This window comes from Convolutriloba macropyga, chromosome 1 (assembly GCF_964194025.1).
Source record: "Convolutriloba macropyga chromosome 1, txConMacr16.3, whole genome shotgun sequence".
In the NCBI taxonomy this organism is placed as follows: Eukaryota; Metazoa; Xenacoelomorpha; order Acoela; family Convolutidae; genus Convolutriloba; species Convolutriloba macropyga.
In genome coordinates, this window is record NC_134468.1 from 22447101 (window position 1) to 22460185 (window position 13085).

At 36.0% G+C, this 13085-nt stretch overlaps 2 protein-coding genes across 4 annotated transcripts in view; one reads left to right on the top strand and one right to left on the bottom strand.

Annotated features, from left to right (window-relative positions):
• Positions 1 to 13085, bottom strand: part of LOC142336586 (activating molecule in BECN1-regulated autophagy protein 1-like) — a 329506-nt gene that overhangs the window by 17600 nt on the left and 298821 nt on the right. Inside the window, exons 1-2 of one of the 2 annotated variants that reach the window (XM_075385499.1) lie at positions 4421 to 4439; positions 3816 to 3971 (exon numbers count right to left, since the gene is read on the bottom strand). In XM_075385499.1, coding sequence (XP_075241614.1) covers positions 3816 to 3971; positions 4421 to 4432 — 168 coding nt within the window. In that variant the 5' untranslated portion in view covers positions 4433 to 4439. Of the gene's footprint in view, positions 1 to 3815; positions 3972 to 4420; positions 4440 to 13085 lie in introns of those variants that run through there. The other variant, XM_075385504.1, reaches the window with a different exon arrangement.
• Positions 4470 to 13085, top strand: part of LOC142336600 (uncharacterized) — a 48756-nt gene continuing 40140 nt past the window's right edge. Inside the window, exons 1-5 of one of the 2 annotated variants that reach the window (XM_075385519.1) lie at positions 4470 to 4662; positions 4980 to 5187; positions 5540 to 5558; positions 11406 to 11581; positions 11840 to 11918. In XM_075385519.1, the coding sequence (XP_075241634.1) occupies positions 4996 to 5187; positions 5540 to 5558; positions 11406 to 11581; positions 11840 to 11918 (466 nt within the window). In that variant the 5' untranslated portion in view covers positions 4470 to 4662; positions 4980 to 4995. Of the gene's footprint in view, positions 5188 to 5539; positions 5559 to 11405; positions 11582 to 11839; positions 11919 to 13085 lie in introns of both variants that reach the window. The other variant, XM_075385512.1, reaches the window with a different exon arrangement.

Sequence of the window (13085 nt, forward strand, 5' to 3'; positions counted from 1 at the left end):
ATGCTTGGCCACTTAATGCCCACCAGGCTTTACCTGTTGTCCCATTTTTGAGGACGAAAGTTGAAAGGTTCGGACGAACAATCGGTCACGCGAAAATCGCATGCACTATTATAATTGCTACAAATTTCGTTTGAGAGCAATTAAAAGCACTTACCAATAACATGAACAACTTATTCAGCACGTTGACTCATTTCCTAGCAAAATATATACATATCGCTGGCTTCTCGGCGAGTAAAAAATTTATTGGTTTCATAATAATCAGTTTCTCAATACATCTAGTTTCTACAAGAGTTCAATTAATACTATTCTATCAAATGTGGTTAAAGCGCGGCCGTTTGATAGAAAAAAATATGCAAAGTTGCTGAAAAAGGGACCAAAATGGCCAAAAACAAGACTCACATGTCTGATATGATAAAATGGGCCTGGCCTAATTTTTGATAAACACTTGAAACACTTATTATTCAAAACGAAGAAATATTTACCATTCTTTCAATGAAATCCTAGAGACTGGGAGCTTATAACAGATATGACACATGTCCGTCAAAACGATCCCTCGAACATTTCTCTCGATTGATCCCTCGATCATTGCCGGAGTAAAACATAACCGACTAACGTCGGGCAAATTGCTCTCAAACGACCGGCGAGCGGTTGGCTTCGTCAGTAGCTAGCCATGTTTTAGTGAAGGTAGCTTTAGCTTAATTGAAGACGAGGTGAGCGCAGCAGGGGCTGGCAGCGGGGGAGGTGGGAGAACCGCCCTTCAAAACATAATTATAAGTAACCAAAACAGTTTCTGTGAATCACATACTTAAAGACTATTGAGCTGAACGGCTCTAAGAGAACATAAAGACCACTGGGCGCTAACTCAATATCCCGTTTCTAAGGACGAAAAAGACAGAGGATTAATAAATTTGCTAGAAACTGGGTTTGAGAGCAATTAACAATGATTTTCTAAAAAGTGCTGGTTAAGTCCTTTATGATATAACATTTCTACTATAAGTCAGCGTTAATAAGGATAATAGATGATGACATCACGCCACATAACAACAGCTGAAGTGCAGCATCAACAAAAAGAGTTGAGGAAAGAGAGAGAAATAGTGTGAGAGAGATAAAACGTGAACGAGAAAGAGAAAGAAAGAAAACCCAGCCGACAGGGAGAGAGAGAAAGAGCCAAAAAATATTATCCATGATGGTATTCGATTCTGCAACTTTAAGTTTTCTAGCCTTGATAGTAATTAAATCAAATAGAAAAAAAACTGATGAGTGCAAAATTTAAAAGAAGTTTCCAGATTTCGCATTGAAAAAAATGTTGAAAACCAATTGTTGTCTCTGGATTTCTGTCAAGTAACCCAACTGCACGACTTAAAAAGATTCGTTGATCAGTAATAATTGTTAAAATGAGAAAAGGACAAACATATTCAAAAATTTTAAAAACAATCGCAAAATTTCACAAAATCTTGCTAAAATTCAAGATATTAATAACTTCAAAAATCAATTCATAGTCTCAAGAGACCATCCAGTAACCCTACTTTAATCTTCAAATAGTTTCACTGGCTCATAAGGAATCATAAATTTGAAACAAGATAGTTTACCGAAAATTTGACAAAAATATTCAAATTTTATCAAAATATTGCTAAAACTGGAGTCACTAAAATTTTAATAACCATTCCATTAAATCCTGGAATTATGCAGCAGCCTATTACCAAACCTTTAAGGAGGTACCTGGCCTCTGGAGCCGGAAAATATTTAAAAAAATCAAAAAGACTAAGAAAAAACGTGAAAATGCAATTATTTTTAAAAATTGCTTAAAATCATACTTAAATCTTGAAAAGCATTCCATTACATCTAGAAACCTTGCAAAAACTCATTATCAAACCCTAACGGAGGTTTTGTGACCCCTGAGGCTGAAGAAACCTGAAAAATGACAAAAAATGTGAAAAAAAATGAAAACTGCAAAATTCTGTCAAAAAATGCCAAAATTCGTAGCGTTAAAATCTTGAAAAAAATCCCATTACATCTAGAAACTATATACTAACCTATTGTCAAACCCTAGACGAGATTTCTTGGCTCTTGAAAATTTTCAACATAGCAGGCAGATTGCCAGAAAATAGCCGCAATAGATTCGTAGATCGGCGGTCTAAAAAAAACAGTAAAAAAGACAGACCAAAAAAATTCGTCTTTTCATTGAAGGCTGATCTGTTATATTTTGATTTAAAATCTGTATAAGTTATTGCTGCCTCTATTAGCTGATCTCAAATAACCTTCATTTAGAGTGACATACACCCATTTCACATTATCTCTTTGAATTAAAGTAAATAAAAGTCAATTTCAAAGTGAGGAAGTCACTTTTGTGAGTGAGGTATGTGAAGTGTGACCAAAAATTTAATCACGCGCATGAACAAAAAAACTCGCTCCACTAAGAGCGAAAAATGACGTCACACATGCAATTCAGTTGAAATTGCATGAACGATTGAACAAAAAGTGACTGTGACTTCATATGGTCGTAACAAAAATCATGACGACGAAATAAAAAAACCAAGAGAAGGCCAATAATAGCCCCAGTTATCGCTGTGCGGCTATTAAAAAATTGCTAAAAGTTGAAAACTATTTCATGGCAAATAAAAATTTATAGTAACTCATTATCAAACTCCTAAGGAGGTTTTTTGGACCCTGGGTCTGGAAGCATTTGAATAATGAAAAACAAATGTCAAAAAAATTAAAAATTGCACATTTTGCCAAAATAAAGCAAAAAATTCGTGAAGTTAAAATGCCGAAACAATTCCATTACCACTAGAAACTGTGCAGTAACCTATTACCAACCCTAGAGGAGTTTCCTTCACATCTAGGGCTGATAAAACTCAAAAAATGAAAAACATTTTCAAAAAGCTTGAAAAAATTGTAAAAATTAGTATAAATTTGCATGTTCATGTTTGGAGTACCACAACATATAACTCTTAAAAGCGAGCGTTGTTCGTCAGCAGCTAGCCACGGGGGAGGGGGGTTGGACCTGATGTGGGGGGGGGGGGGGTGAGGGCAACAGTGCGGTCGTTTGAGAGCAATAAAAAAAGCATAAAAAACTTAAAAGTACGTTGCCATCAAACTCGAAAGTGGCCCCACTCTTATTTGACATCCTAAAATAAATATAACCACAACGCTAAGCACCACTTTGGGAAAATATTTAAAGAGCCCAAAATTATTGAACAACGTTGCAACTGCTTTGCTTACTCTCAACTGGAATCAAGACACAGATGCTAAAATGGGATGAAATTAACGCTTTTAAAAACTCCAATAGAGCGTCAACTACGTGCAAAATTGATGCAAGTTAACTTGGAGATAGATTTGCAGAGCGTTAACTACAACGCACTACTTGCTTTGGTCCGGAAATAGTGGTTCGGATAATCTTATCTTATTTAGTGATTTCTATTGGTTTTGCTGTGTATAAAAACCGACTGGAAACTTCACACCATGATTTCCAATTAATTATGAATTCTTAAAACAGTTTTCTGTCTTTGCTGAAAAACAAGGAGGGTACAAATATATCGGCTAAATTTTTCACTGCCCCCCCCCCCCCCCCCCCCAACCGCGACAACGTTATACTTTCAACATAGTGACTTTCCTTTCCTTTATGTTATATTTTCAGTTGCTTTCTCATAACTTGACGTTGTTCTGCAGACACGGCGCTCAAACATTAGCAGTGAAGAATACTATATATTATGGTATGTAAAAATTTTCACATATTAGAGTTGACGGCAGCAAAGACAACTATCATCTTCAAAAAATATAGTTGCCTAGATTAGGGAGAATCTAACTAATACAACCTTGTGATCGTAGGATGCACTGATATTCCGGTGGTCCAGCGCCTTTTCAATATCAGATTGTCTCCCTTTGTCTGCTACATTGCTTCTACCTCTAAGCACAGAATTGAGCAGCCCGTGATTGTTGCGACCAAACTTAAGCGAAAGTGCATTTTCCATCTGAAAAAGATAAAATCAGTGTTGTATACCTGCACCGAGCTGTTCGGTTTGGGGACCTACATGTAATAAGATTGGTTATAACCTTTTCTAGTCAACATTAGAGATTTTAGGTCCTCATCAAGTTTATTTTATCATTGCAATATTACCATCTTAATAATACACAGCATCCCTAACTTTAATAGAGTGTACCCACCAGCCCCCCCCCCCATTGAGATTCTAGTCAGCCATTTACACACTAACATTCTTCATCTCAATGGGCAAATAAATTCAAAAGGTCTGTTCTCGTGAAAACAGACATGGCACAAGAACAGTTCATAATTTGCCACTCTTCAAACCAGTGACTCCATGTTCTATTCACGCATCAGCATGGCTTCGCTACAGAAAACTCACAGCTCGCATATAGAAACGTGATGTGTCAAGTAATCAAATTTCTAAGTAGGCTGACTTACCAGATGAGCCATATGTTGCTTCTCCATATTATATAGAATTGAAGTCAACTTGACAGTACATTAATGCCCATTGTCAGAAAATCAGTCAAGAGGTGACCTTTCAGAAGTGAAAAAAGTGCCAGTCCGAATCTTATAATGCGAATTTTAGTTAAATGATAAATCTCTTCGGGGGCACTTCCAAAATCTCCTAGAGACTTACGCTTCCAGAATCCTAGCCTGGACCCTACTAAACTACATCACACGGGACTGTTTCCTTTATTTCTTAGTAAATAATTTGCTCTCAATTATGCATTGCACACAGTAATTCCACTACTAACTAATGCACTTTGTAATTATGATAATGAACACTTCACAATTCATCATAAATTGCCTCATATTTATCGGTTTATCAACTACAACAATACTTAGGATTTATTTATCAAGCGAGTTTCGACAAAAATTTATGAAAACAGTGTCCAAACAGCTCCTTGCAACGTCGAAGAGCTTTGATTCAAGTAAAATAAAAGGGACAGAACTTAATTCACGAGTCAAAGGAAACAAATCCCAACAATGGCGAACAGCTTCGACTGCCTATAATGTTGGCTGACATAGTGTGGGTGTGCGCTCTGAATGTGAGCAAGGCAATTGGGCTTATCTCGAGTGTGTACTATTTGATATCCTCTGTCAAGGAGAAGAGCGAGGAGGAGGTGCGCGACTTGGAAGAGAAGTTCAGACACAAGTTCGAACAAAATCACCCCACATACGATTGGGCATACTTCACCAAAGGGCTTTTCCCGTTTTCACATCCATCATTCCATTTCTGGATTTTTCCACGATTTGCAAATGATGTTAATTAGTAGGGTTGTGTGTTACGATAGCAGTTAGGTTGGAAGGGGGTGCATAAGATTGGCGACAATACGCTGGGGCTGCTAATAAAAAACATCACTAAATAAACTAACGATTCAATGTATACACTCCGCAACTGCATGGTTATTGTCAACAACAAGCATGCTCAACCCAGAAAACAATCGGGACTCTCGGAACAGCTCTTTTCACATGAATGTAACTTAGCATTCTGCTCACGAAGAAAACGCAAGGTCAATCAAACAATACAATAAAAAACGGGAAAGCCCTTAAGACGTGTCTATTTTTATCAATGGTGAGCCACCTTTTGAGCTTCAAGCGTAACGTGACTGCAATACGCGCGGTCCACAAACTCTTTTTTAATTCAGGAATTAAAGATTCAAAACGAACTCCGGACGCAAAGCTTTCAGATACTAATAAATTAAACAGATTGGCATCCGCACTCGTTTTCCTATCAGATGTTTAAAGAAATCAAACACATATTAAACTCCGACGTATAGATTACGTAACTAATGAAGTCACAGAAAATCTGGCATTACTCGCGAGCCACGAAGCAGTTCGAAATAACCCGGTTCGAAAAATTCGAATGACTTTAGCAGAGTCACGTAACATTGCCTGAACCACTCACAGTGCACGTTTTAAAATGCACCGCGTTTCGAAATCTGGCATTCTAGAAAGCGGCACTGCAGAGACCTGGCATTTTAAAACCTGCCCGTGCGTTTTTCAAAACACTATACATTGGTTTTCAACTAGATATAAATAAAAAATTTACTTTTGTCCGTTTGGGAACGCTTAAACAATATATAGTTTGTACATAAATGCATTGAAAGGTTTTGAAATTCCAACGAAAAATTGTCCATATCATTGTTTCATTTGAATTTTTGATTCGAGAATTTTCAATTTATTTTATTACTCTTCTGCAACCCAAGATTGAGCTTTATGTGAAGATAGGAAAGGCTTGAGATCAAATTAACTTGAAGGATGACTAATAAGTGGCCTGCTTGCTCACATTTAGCCGTAATAATAGTCAGCATTTCGATAGATATAACATGGTGTATTTCTAGTCATACTTAACTAGAAAATCAAGATTGGTACTTATTTTAAACCATCACAATTTTAAGTTATTTTATAACTACTAGCTCGTTTTTGTTCAAGCAAAGCAGTTGACATCGTAATCCCCTTTTCGTATTTAGTACGAAATTCTGCTCAGTTTAATTCCGTTTTCTTTTCACTAAAAATTACAAGCTCTGCAGTAGTATAAACAACGGCAATTGCCTCTAAATTGACGTTCCACTAAAGAAAACTAACAAACTGCCGATAGGTGCCAGCCAAATCAAAATAATCAACTTGTCCACTCAAGGGTCATGTCAGATTAGGATTAACAGGATTCCTTTTACGATTATACTACAGCACAAAGAACCAACCAAATAGCTATAACAAGGACATGATATAGCTACAAAAAGATGAGTCCATCAAAATTAACTAAAATAAAGAAGATATATTGAGCAAGCAGTTCTTTGAGGCAAAAATCGTAATGAAATTGAATTAACTTAAAGGATGATTAACAATTGGCCTGATTACCGCACCTCTAAAAAAATTGACCAAAGACCAATAAGTACCAGCAAATAAGAATTGTCAACCTGTTCGCATAATAATCATATTAGATTACGTCCACGAAAATGATTGAACAAGGTGAATATACAGAAATGTGGCAATTTAAGTTTTTTAGCTGCAACTTTGTTGTAACTTATGTCTATTTCTGCAACTGCTCATAGACTTTTTCTTGACTTGTGCTGACGCTTCTTTCCCAACAACCTTTGGCTGTGATTCTTCATTAATTGTCATACAGATTCCTCTGATAAACAATTCTGCACCCGACAATGTTGAATCATCCTTTCTTCAATGAAAAACATAGCAAGATGTTGCTTTTCTAGCGCGAAGGTGGCTGAAACGCTTCATAATCAGAACATAGTTGAATGAAAATGAGAGATCGATCAAATTTTTCGGGTGACTGATTGTAGTGCCATACACACAGAATCGATGCGATGCAGAAGATTTTAAAATATGTTCGATTAAATATAATAACTACGGGAATCTGTTTTTGAATGTATCGTCAGTAAGACCTTACTCGATCTACAGCTTTTTAACCCGTTCGCCAAGAGTTGCACGAAAAGAATACCGGAAGCGTACAAATACCACGCTTCCACGAAAAAGTAGAAGCAAGAGTCAATAATTATTGAATAGGAAAACCACCCTCTATGCGCTGATTTTCTCTGGCACTGGTCTGTTAGCGTTAAAACCAATAAAACCATTTGGCGCTCCTCAGCAAGAAAAGGATTTATATTGTGACGTGATAAAATTATCCTACATGAGGGCAGAAATTAGCTTTGCTCTATTTTGGAGGTCCATGCGGCGCACGCTATTGAAGCCCAAATATGATCCATAGTAAAGGACATGCAGTTATTTTTCAAAATCTTTTTATGAATCTCAAATCTCGATTTCAAAACATAAACGGGCTAACGCCGAACAAACTGCCAACGAACGAGAGGCGGGGTAATTTAATTCATGGGGGCTGTAGCCTAGATAATTTTTATGGGTGCGAAAAAAGTTCCGACTAAGGAGGTATTCGAAACCGCTACCTCCCTCGCATTAGACTGAATCATTGACAACTCGGCTGCAGCCCCCCCCCACAGCTTTATGATTGTTCTGACCCCTCTTTAGGGGGGAGGAACTATATACTCAAACGGGTTTTTTTGTTCAGACAATTTTGGCCGACCGATATAATAATCGTAGAGAGTTGAGACTGGTATCATTAGAAAACCAGTCCAGCGTAAAATATGGAATTAAAAACATTCTTCAATTTTCGCTTTTTATTGGAAGTTATCGAGGTTTGAATTTTTGTGAATATTAGACGTAATTCAGCTGTTTCTATTCACATTTTTGAACAAATTTTCGTCAATTTTGACCAAATTTTCGTCAATTTTGCCAAATGATGTGAAATATGTTAGCTGTAATTTTATTCATTCTATCTCTAAAGATAGAGGAGGGTTGTTGAATTGTTCGATGCGAGTTTTTTTGGTTAAAACTTATACTAAATTATTCAAAATTCAGACTTTTTTCGTCGAAAAAATGGCTTTATTATTAGCCCACTTGCTTTAAAATTGCTGGAAGTAGACACCTTAAAACTGCAAACATATTCTTCTTCAACTGAAAAGAGAGCTAGTTTTACTCCCTATGGCTTCAAGAGTCATCTGGAATTATAACTTTGCCATTTTTTTGCAAATTAAAACGCGATAATTATACAAAAAGCATTATTTATTTTTGCAAACTGAACATCCTTGCAGAGAATTGATCTATTTCGCAACCGTTTCAAAAATTGAATGTTTTGTTAGATGCCCAGCGATATCTGGGCCGATCTTGATCTCAATATGGATCCTTACGATAAATTTTTAGATTTCAATGGCCTGCAACCTTCTTTTCAAAATATTTCCGCTATGTAAATGTTTATGTAAATTACAGACAAGAATTTTGAATCAGGGCTCAATTAATGACAAATTTATGACAAAAGATGACTTTATACAATAAACGAAACCAAACGAGATTATATTATGGTTTCAGAGAAAAGCTCGTGGTTTTTAAGGCTGACAAGAAATTTTAAAAAATTTTATGGACTTCGTGAGTTTTGCTTTTATTTCTTATACTTTTTGTAGCCCAATGGCTTAATGTCACCAATCTGAGATCCAGTTAATTTTCAGAAAGTATAAAAGAACCTAGATTTTTTCAGTTGCTATTTAATGTCTTATGGCTTTGAATTTATTTGTTTTAAGAAAATATCTGAGTTTTTGAACTTTGCCACTATTTTATCTTATCTTTCTCAGCTTCAGGAGGAGTCTCAGTAAAAACAGGCGAAAAAAGACTTCCTGCGAATTAAATATTAATGTCTGTATTATATTCAACTAATGGTTTCTTTATTTTGGTATTACGCGTTTTCAATTTTTCTTTTGTTGATCATGAATGCATAATTTATGGGTTCATTTTGTTTCCTTGTCAAATTATCACATGTTTGAAAAATCCAATTAAAGGAAGGCATTGTAGGGAAAAAGCAATACGTTGGAAAAAGGCGCATCGGGATATGTTAACTGTTTTTCTTGAGTAGTTTATGCTTTTTGGGCTGAGACAGTTATCTAGCAAAACTTTGTGGGTTTTCTTGATTTTGCCTATGTTTGGCTTTCTTTTCGTTGTAGTGCTCCAAATACCCGATAACGATAGATCTTAATTGCTCTCGTGAAAATTCAATCTCGCTCTCGTTATAAGTCTCAATTACTTTTGATGATTCAAACATTTTCTTTGCGCTTGGCTATACGTTGTGACTGATTGCTTCAACCATTTCTTTTCATAAAGATTGCTATACTGTTCCAATTTTTGGTTTCTTTTTGTTGTGATGTCTAAGTAGTCCTTTTTTAAAGAAGACCTGTTGGTTTCAAGATTCAGGTAAAATAACGATTTATAGTTCTTGCAGGTAACATCTTATAATAATTGTGCCTTGAACAGTGTCATGTCGTAAAAATGTTAGAAAATTTGACTTCTTTATGTATTTGTTTTTTGTGGGCTCGTATCTTAGTCTCATTATGAGCATGCCCAATTTGCTGCCTGAGATGTTGAAACTTAATTCATAGCTATTTGTTGTAATTCTAAGTTTATGATTTTTTAAAAATGTTTGTTTTCATAAATTTGGTTTTAAATATTTTTTCTGTCCATTTGTAGCTTAGTCTCTGTAAACACAGGTCACCACCCGTTTCCAATGAGCTATATTTTAATATTTATAACAATTTTAGCTTCAACAATTTGTTTCTCGGCTTTGTTACTACAAGATTTCATAAAACGCTAGATTTTTATATATTGGTACATTACAAGGGATTTTTGGATTGCTTTTTGAATTTAACAATAATCGTTGATCCCATTGGCTTTGAAATTTTGTGCAATCATTTACTGGATAAAAAAAGTGTTAATTGCTTCACATAAAGATATAAATGAGCATATAAGTGATTTCAGTTGATATCTAATGACATTAACTTTGAAATTAATTGTTTTCAAAAATGGTAAAGTATTTTTGAGTTTCGCACATATTTCCTGTTTTTTGTCGACCTCTTGACCAGTCGCATTGGGGACAAGTCCCATTTCTTTTCCAATGAAGTATAAGTCAAATTGTTTTGTTTTGGTTTTTATCTTACGCGAGTTTGATTTTGTTATGACTTTTTTTATTAGAGACATCGAGTTTTGGTCTAAATAATGTTTGTTGTTTGATTTGTATTTTGGTCCTTTCTAGTAGTCCTATTATCAACAACTTTCATCGGGCCTCTGGCGTGCCATTATCGTATTTCATTAGTTGTTTACTGAACGATGACAAGTGCTCTGTAAATGGGGGTGCATAACGTACTAGGGGCACAAGCGGAGAAGATCTCAAAAAAATGTTTTAGAGCAAACTGGTCAGGCAAAAATTTTCTAGCAACATGATTGTTTAAAATAATTACCTCAAAATTTGTTCGAGAGCAATTAAAACCAACTAGTGTGAAGCATTTCGTATCAGAATTTTCTTCGCTTACTTTCACTGATTCTAACGTTCACTTGATGCCCTTGTTGACTGCTGTCAGAATTTATATTTTTACATATGAGTTGTCGCGCCACCCCAAATTTCATGGACTGCCCTTGCCCTTTTAGAAGAGTGGCTTCCTTAACTTAATTTCTCTCGAAGTTTTCCGCATTTAAATCAGTCCTGTATTTTTTTAATACATTTTTCATCAATTAAGCTAAATTTAGCCTCCACAAAGCTTAGCTAGCTATTGACGAGCCAACCGCTCGCTAGTTGACTGAGAGCAATTCGACCAATGTTAGTCTGTTGTTCGACCTTTTTAGACAATAGAAGAACAATTTAACAAAGAATTATATAGTAATCGACATATTTCTGTATATCCTTAGCTCAAGCTGCATTGTCGGAGTATTTTTGTAAATCGAGGGCCAATAAAGAAGAGTGCTATATATTGCTTGAAGAACTATCAATGTGACACAGCAAACATATTAAGAAATAAATTCATTCAGAAGCGAAAAACAGTTAAGGACTTCAATAAATTTTTTGCTATTTTAGAAAATGCGGTGACATTGGAACTCGTTCTGGACTGCATCTACGCTCTATTTACAATATATATTTTCATCAAGATATGCAAATTTATTCGCCAATCACGAAACCAAAGAAAGAACAGAAATAACTCAAATGAAGAGAGATCACAGACAGGATTGTCAGTCTCATTTTCAGCACTTCAGGTATGGAACCCAGCAAAAGAATCAACAAATTGTTACCCCTCCGTTAATACCATCCTTAATTGACTTTCCTATTTCTGCACCTTAAATTTATATCAACAAGAATTATAACGACTAGCATAGCTGGTATCAGGCTATGAAAATATAAAACAAAAGCCCACTATAATGAGCACAGAGATTACTTAGAACAAAAATCTGTCGCGGGTGAAAAATTCCATCATAAAAAATAATCAAAGTGACTTAAATGTAATTTGTTTCTAGAGCCGCCGCAGCTCTGTGACTATGTCGCGCCGAACTGTTCCGAGTCGTCTCACATTGAGCTCCAGTAAATCTCGAACACGTGAGTAATTAATAGCAAAAATGCGGACCGCCAAACATTCCTCAAATACTAATGAAACGTGATAGTACACCATTACATTGCACTATATCACTCTTGACTCGTGAAACCATCAAGGAGGCTCGGTAATGTGCGTTCGCACGTAAAGTTCCGAACCTGCTCACCACACTTTTGGCATAATTGTTTATCAAATGAGGAACAGATAAAACAACCCAAGAACTAAAGGATTTTTTTAATAGCCGCCCTCATCTTCTCAGCCGGCTATTATTGCGCTCGTATTTTTTTTTAACTTCGTCAAACTTTTTTTCGCTTTACCATTTTGCCGCTTTTTAATAGCCGCGTCAGCTATTCAGCCGGCTATTATAGCGCTCCTATTTTTTTTTTACTTCGTCGAATAGATTTTTGTTTCGCTTTACCTTCGATCCCGCATTTTTTGATTTGTTCACATTTTTTCATTCAGATTCCAATTGTTCTACTATTACTTCAGGTTTCTTCAGCGCAATGAGTATATTTTGTTCAGCGTTTCGTTCAGTTTTACATGATGTACATTTAATTCAAAGTGTTCAATTAAAGTTCGCTGCACATTTTTTACTTAACAGTTGGTAACTCATTAACGATACTATTTGATATCAGAAATGATTCCACTTCAATTACAGCACCTTTTTCAGGGTCATTTTTCAGTCTATCCTTTTATAAATATTCATTTATATCAAGAGAAATTAATAGCTATAGTCAAAAAATGCGACTTCAACTTCGATGCGGAAATTTTATTTTCGACACACGCTTCGACAACAACGGCAATAACACCCTTCTTGTCGGCGACTCGATTCTGTTCGACTTCGAACAGGGGACTCTCCCGATAGACGTGCTGGCGTTGAGAGGTGGTAGGACTTCTGACTTGCACGATTTGTATTCTTTAATGGGATCTTACGATCGAGTTGTTTTACTTATTGGAGTTAACGATCTGGATGACTGGCGGAAGAGAAATGTGGATGGGGAATCAGAACTGCGGCCAGGGAGACCCTCTACGTGGATTGCCAACCAGCTTGCAGAAATAAGCGAAACCCTTTGGAACAGACACAAAACTGCAGTTCACATATGTAGCATATTACCGAGGCTCAAGCGTGTGAATGAGTTTTTCGAAATTGTGTCCGCAATTAGTGAAATCAA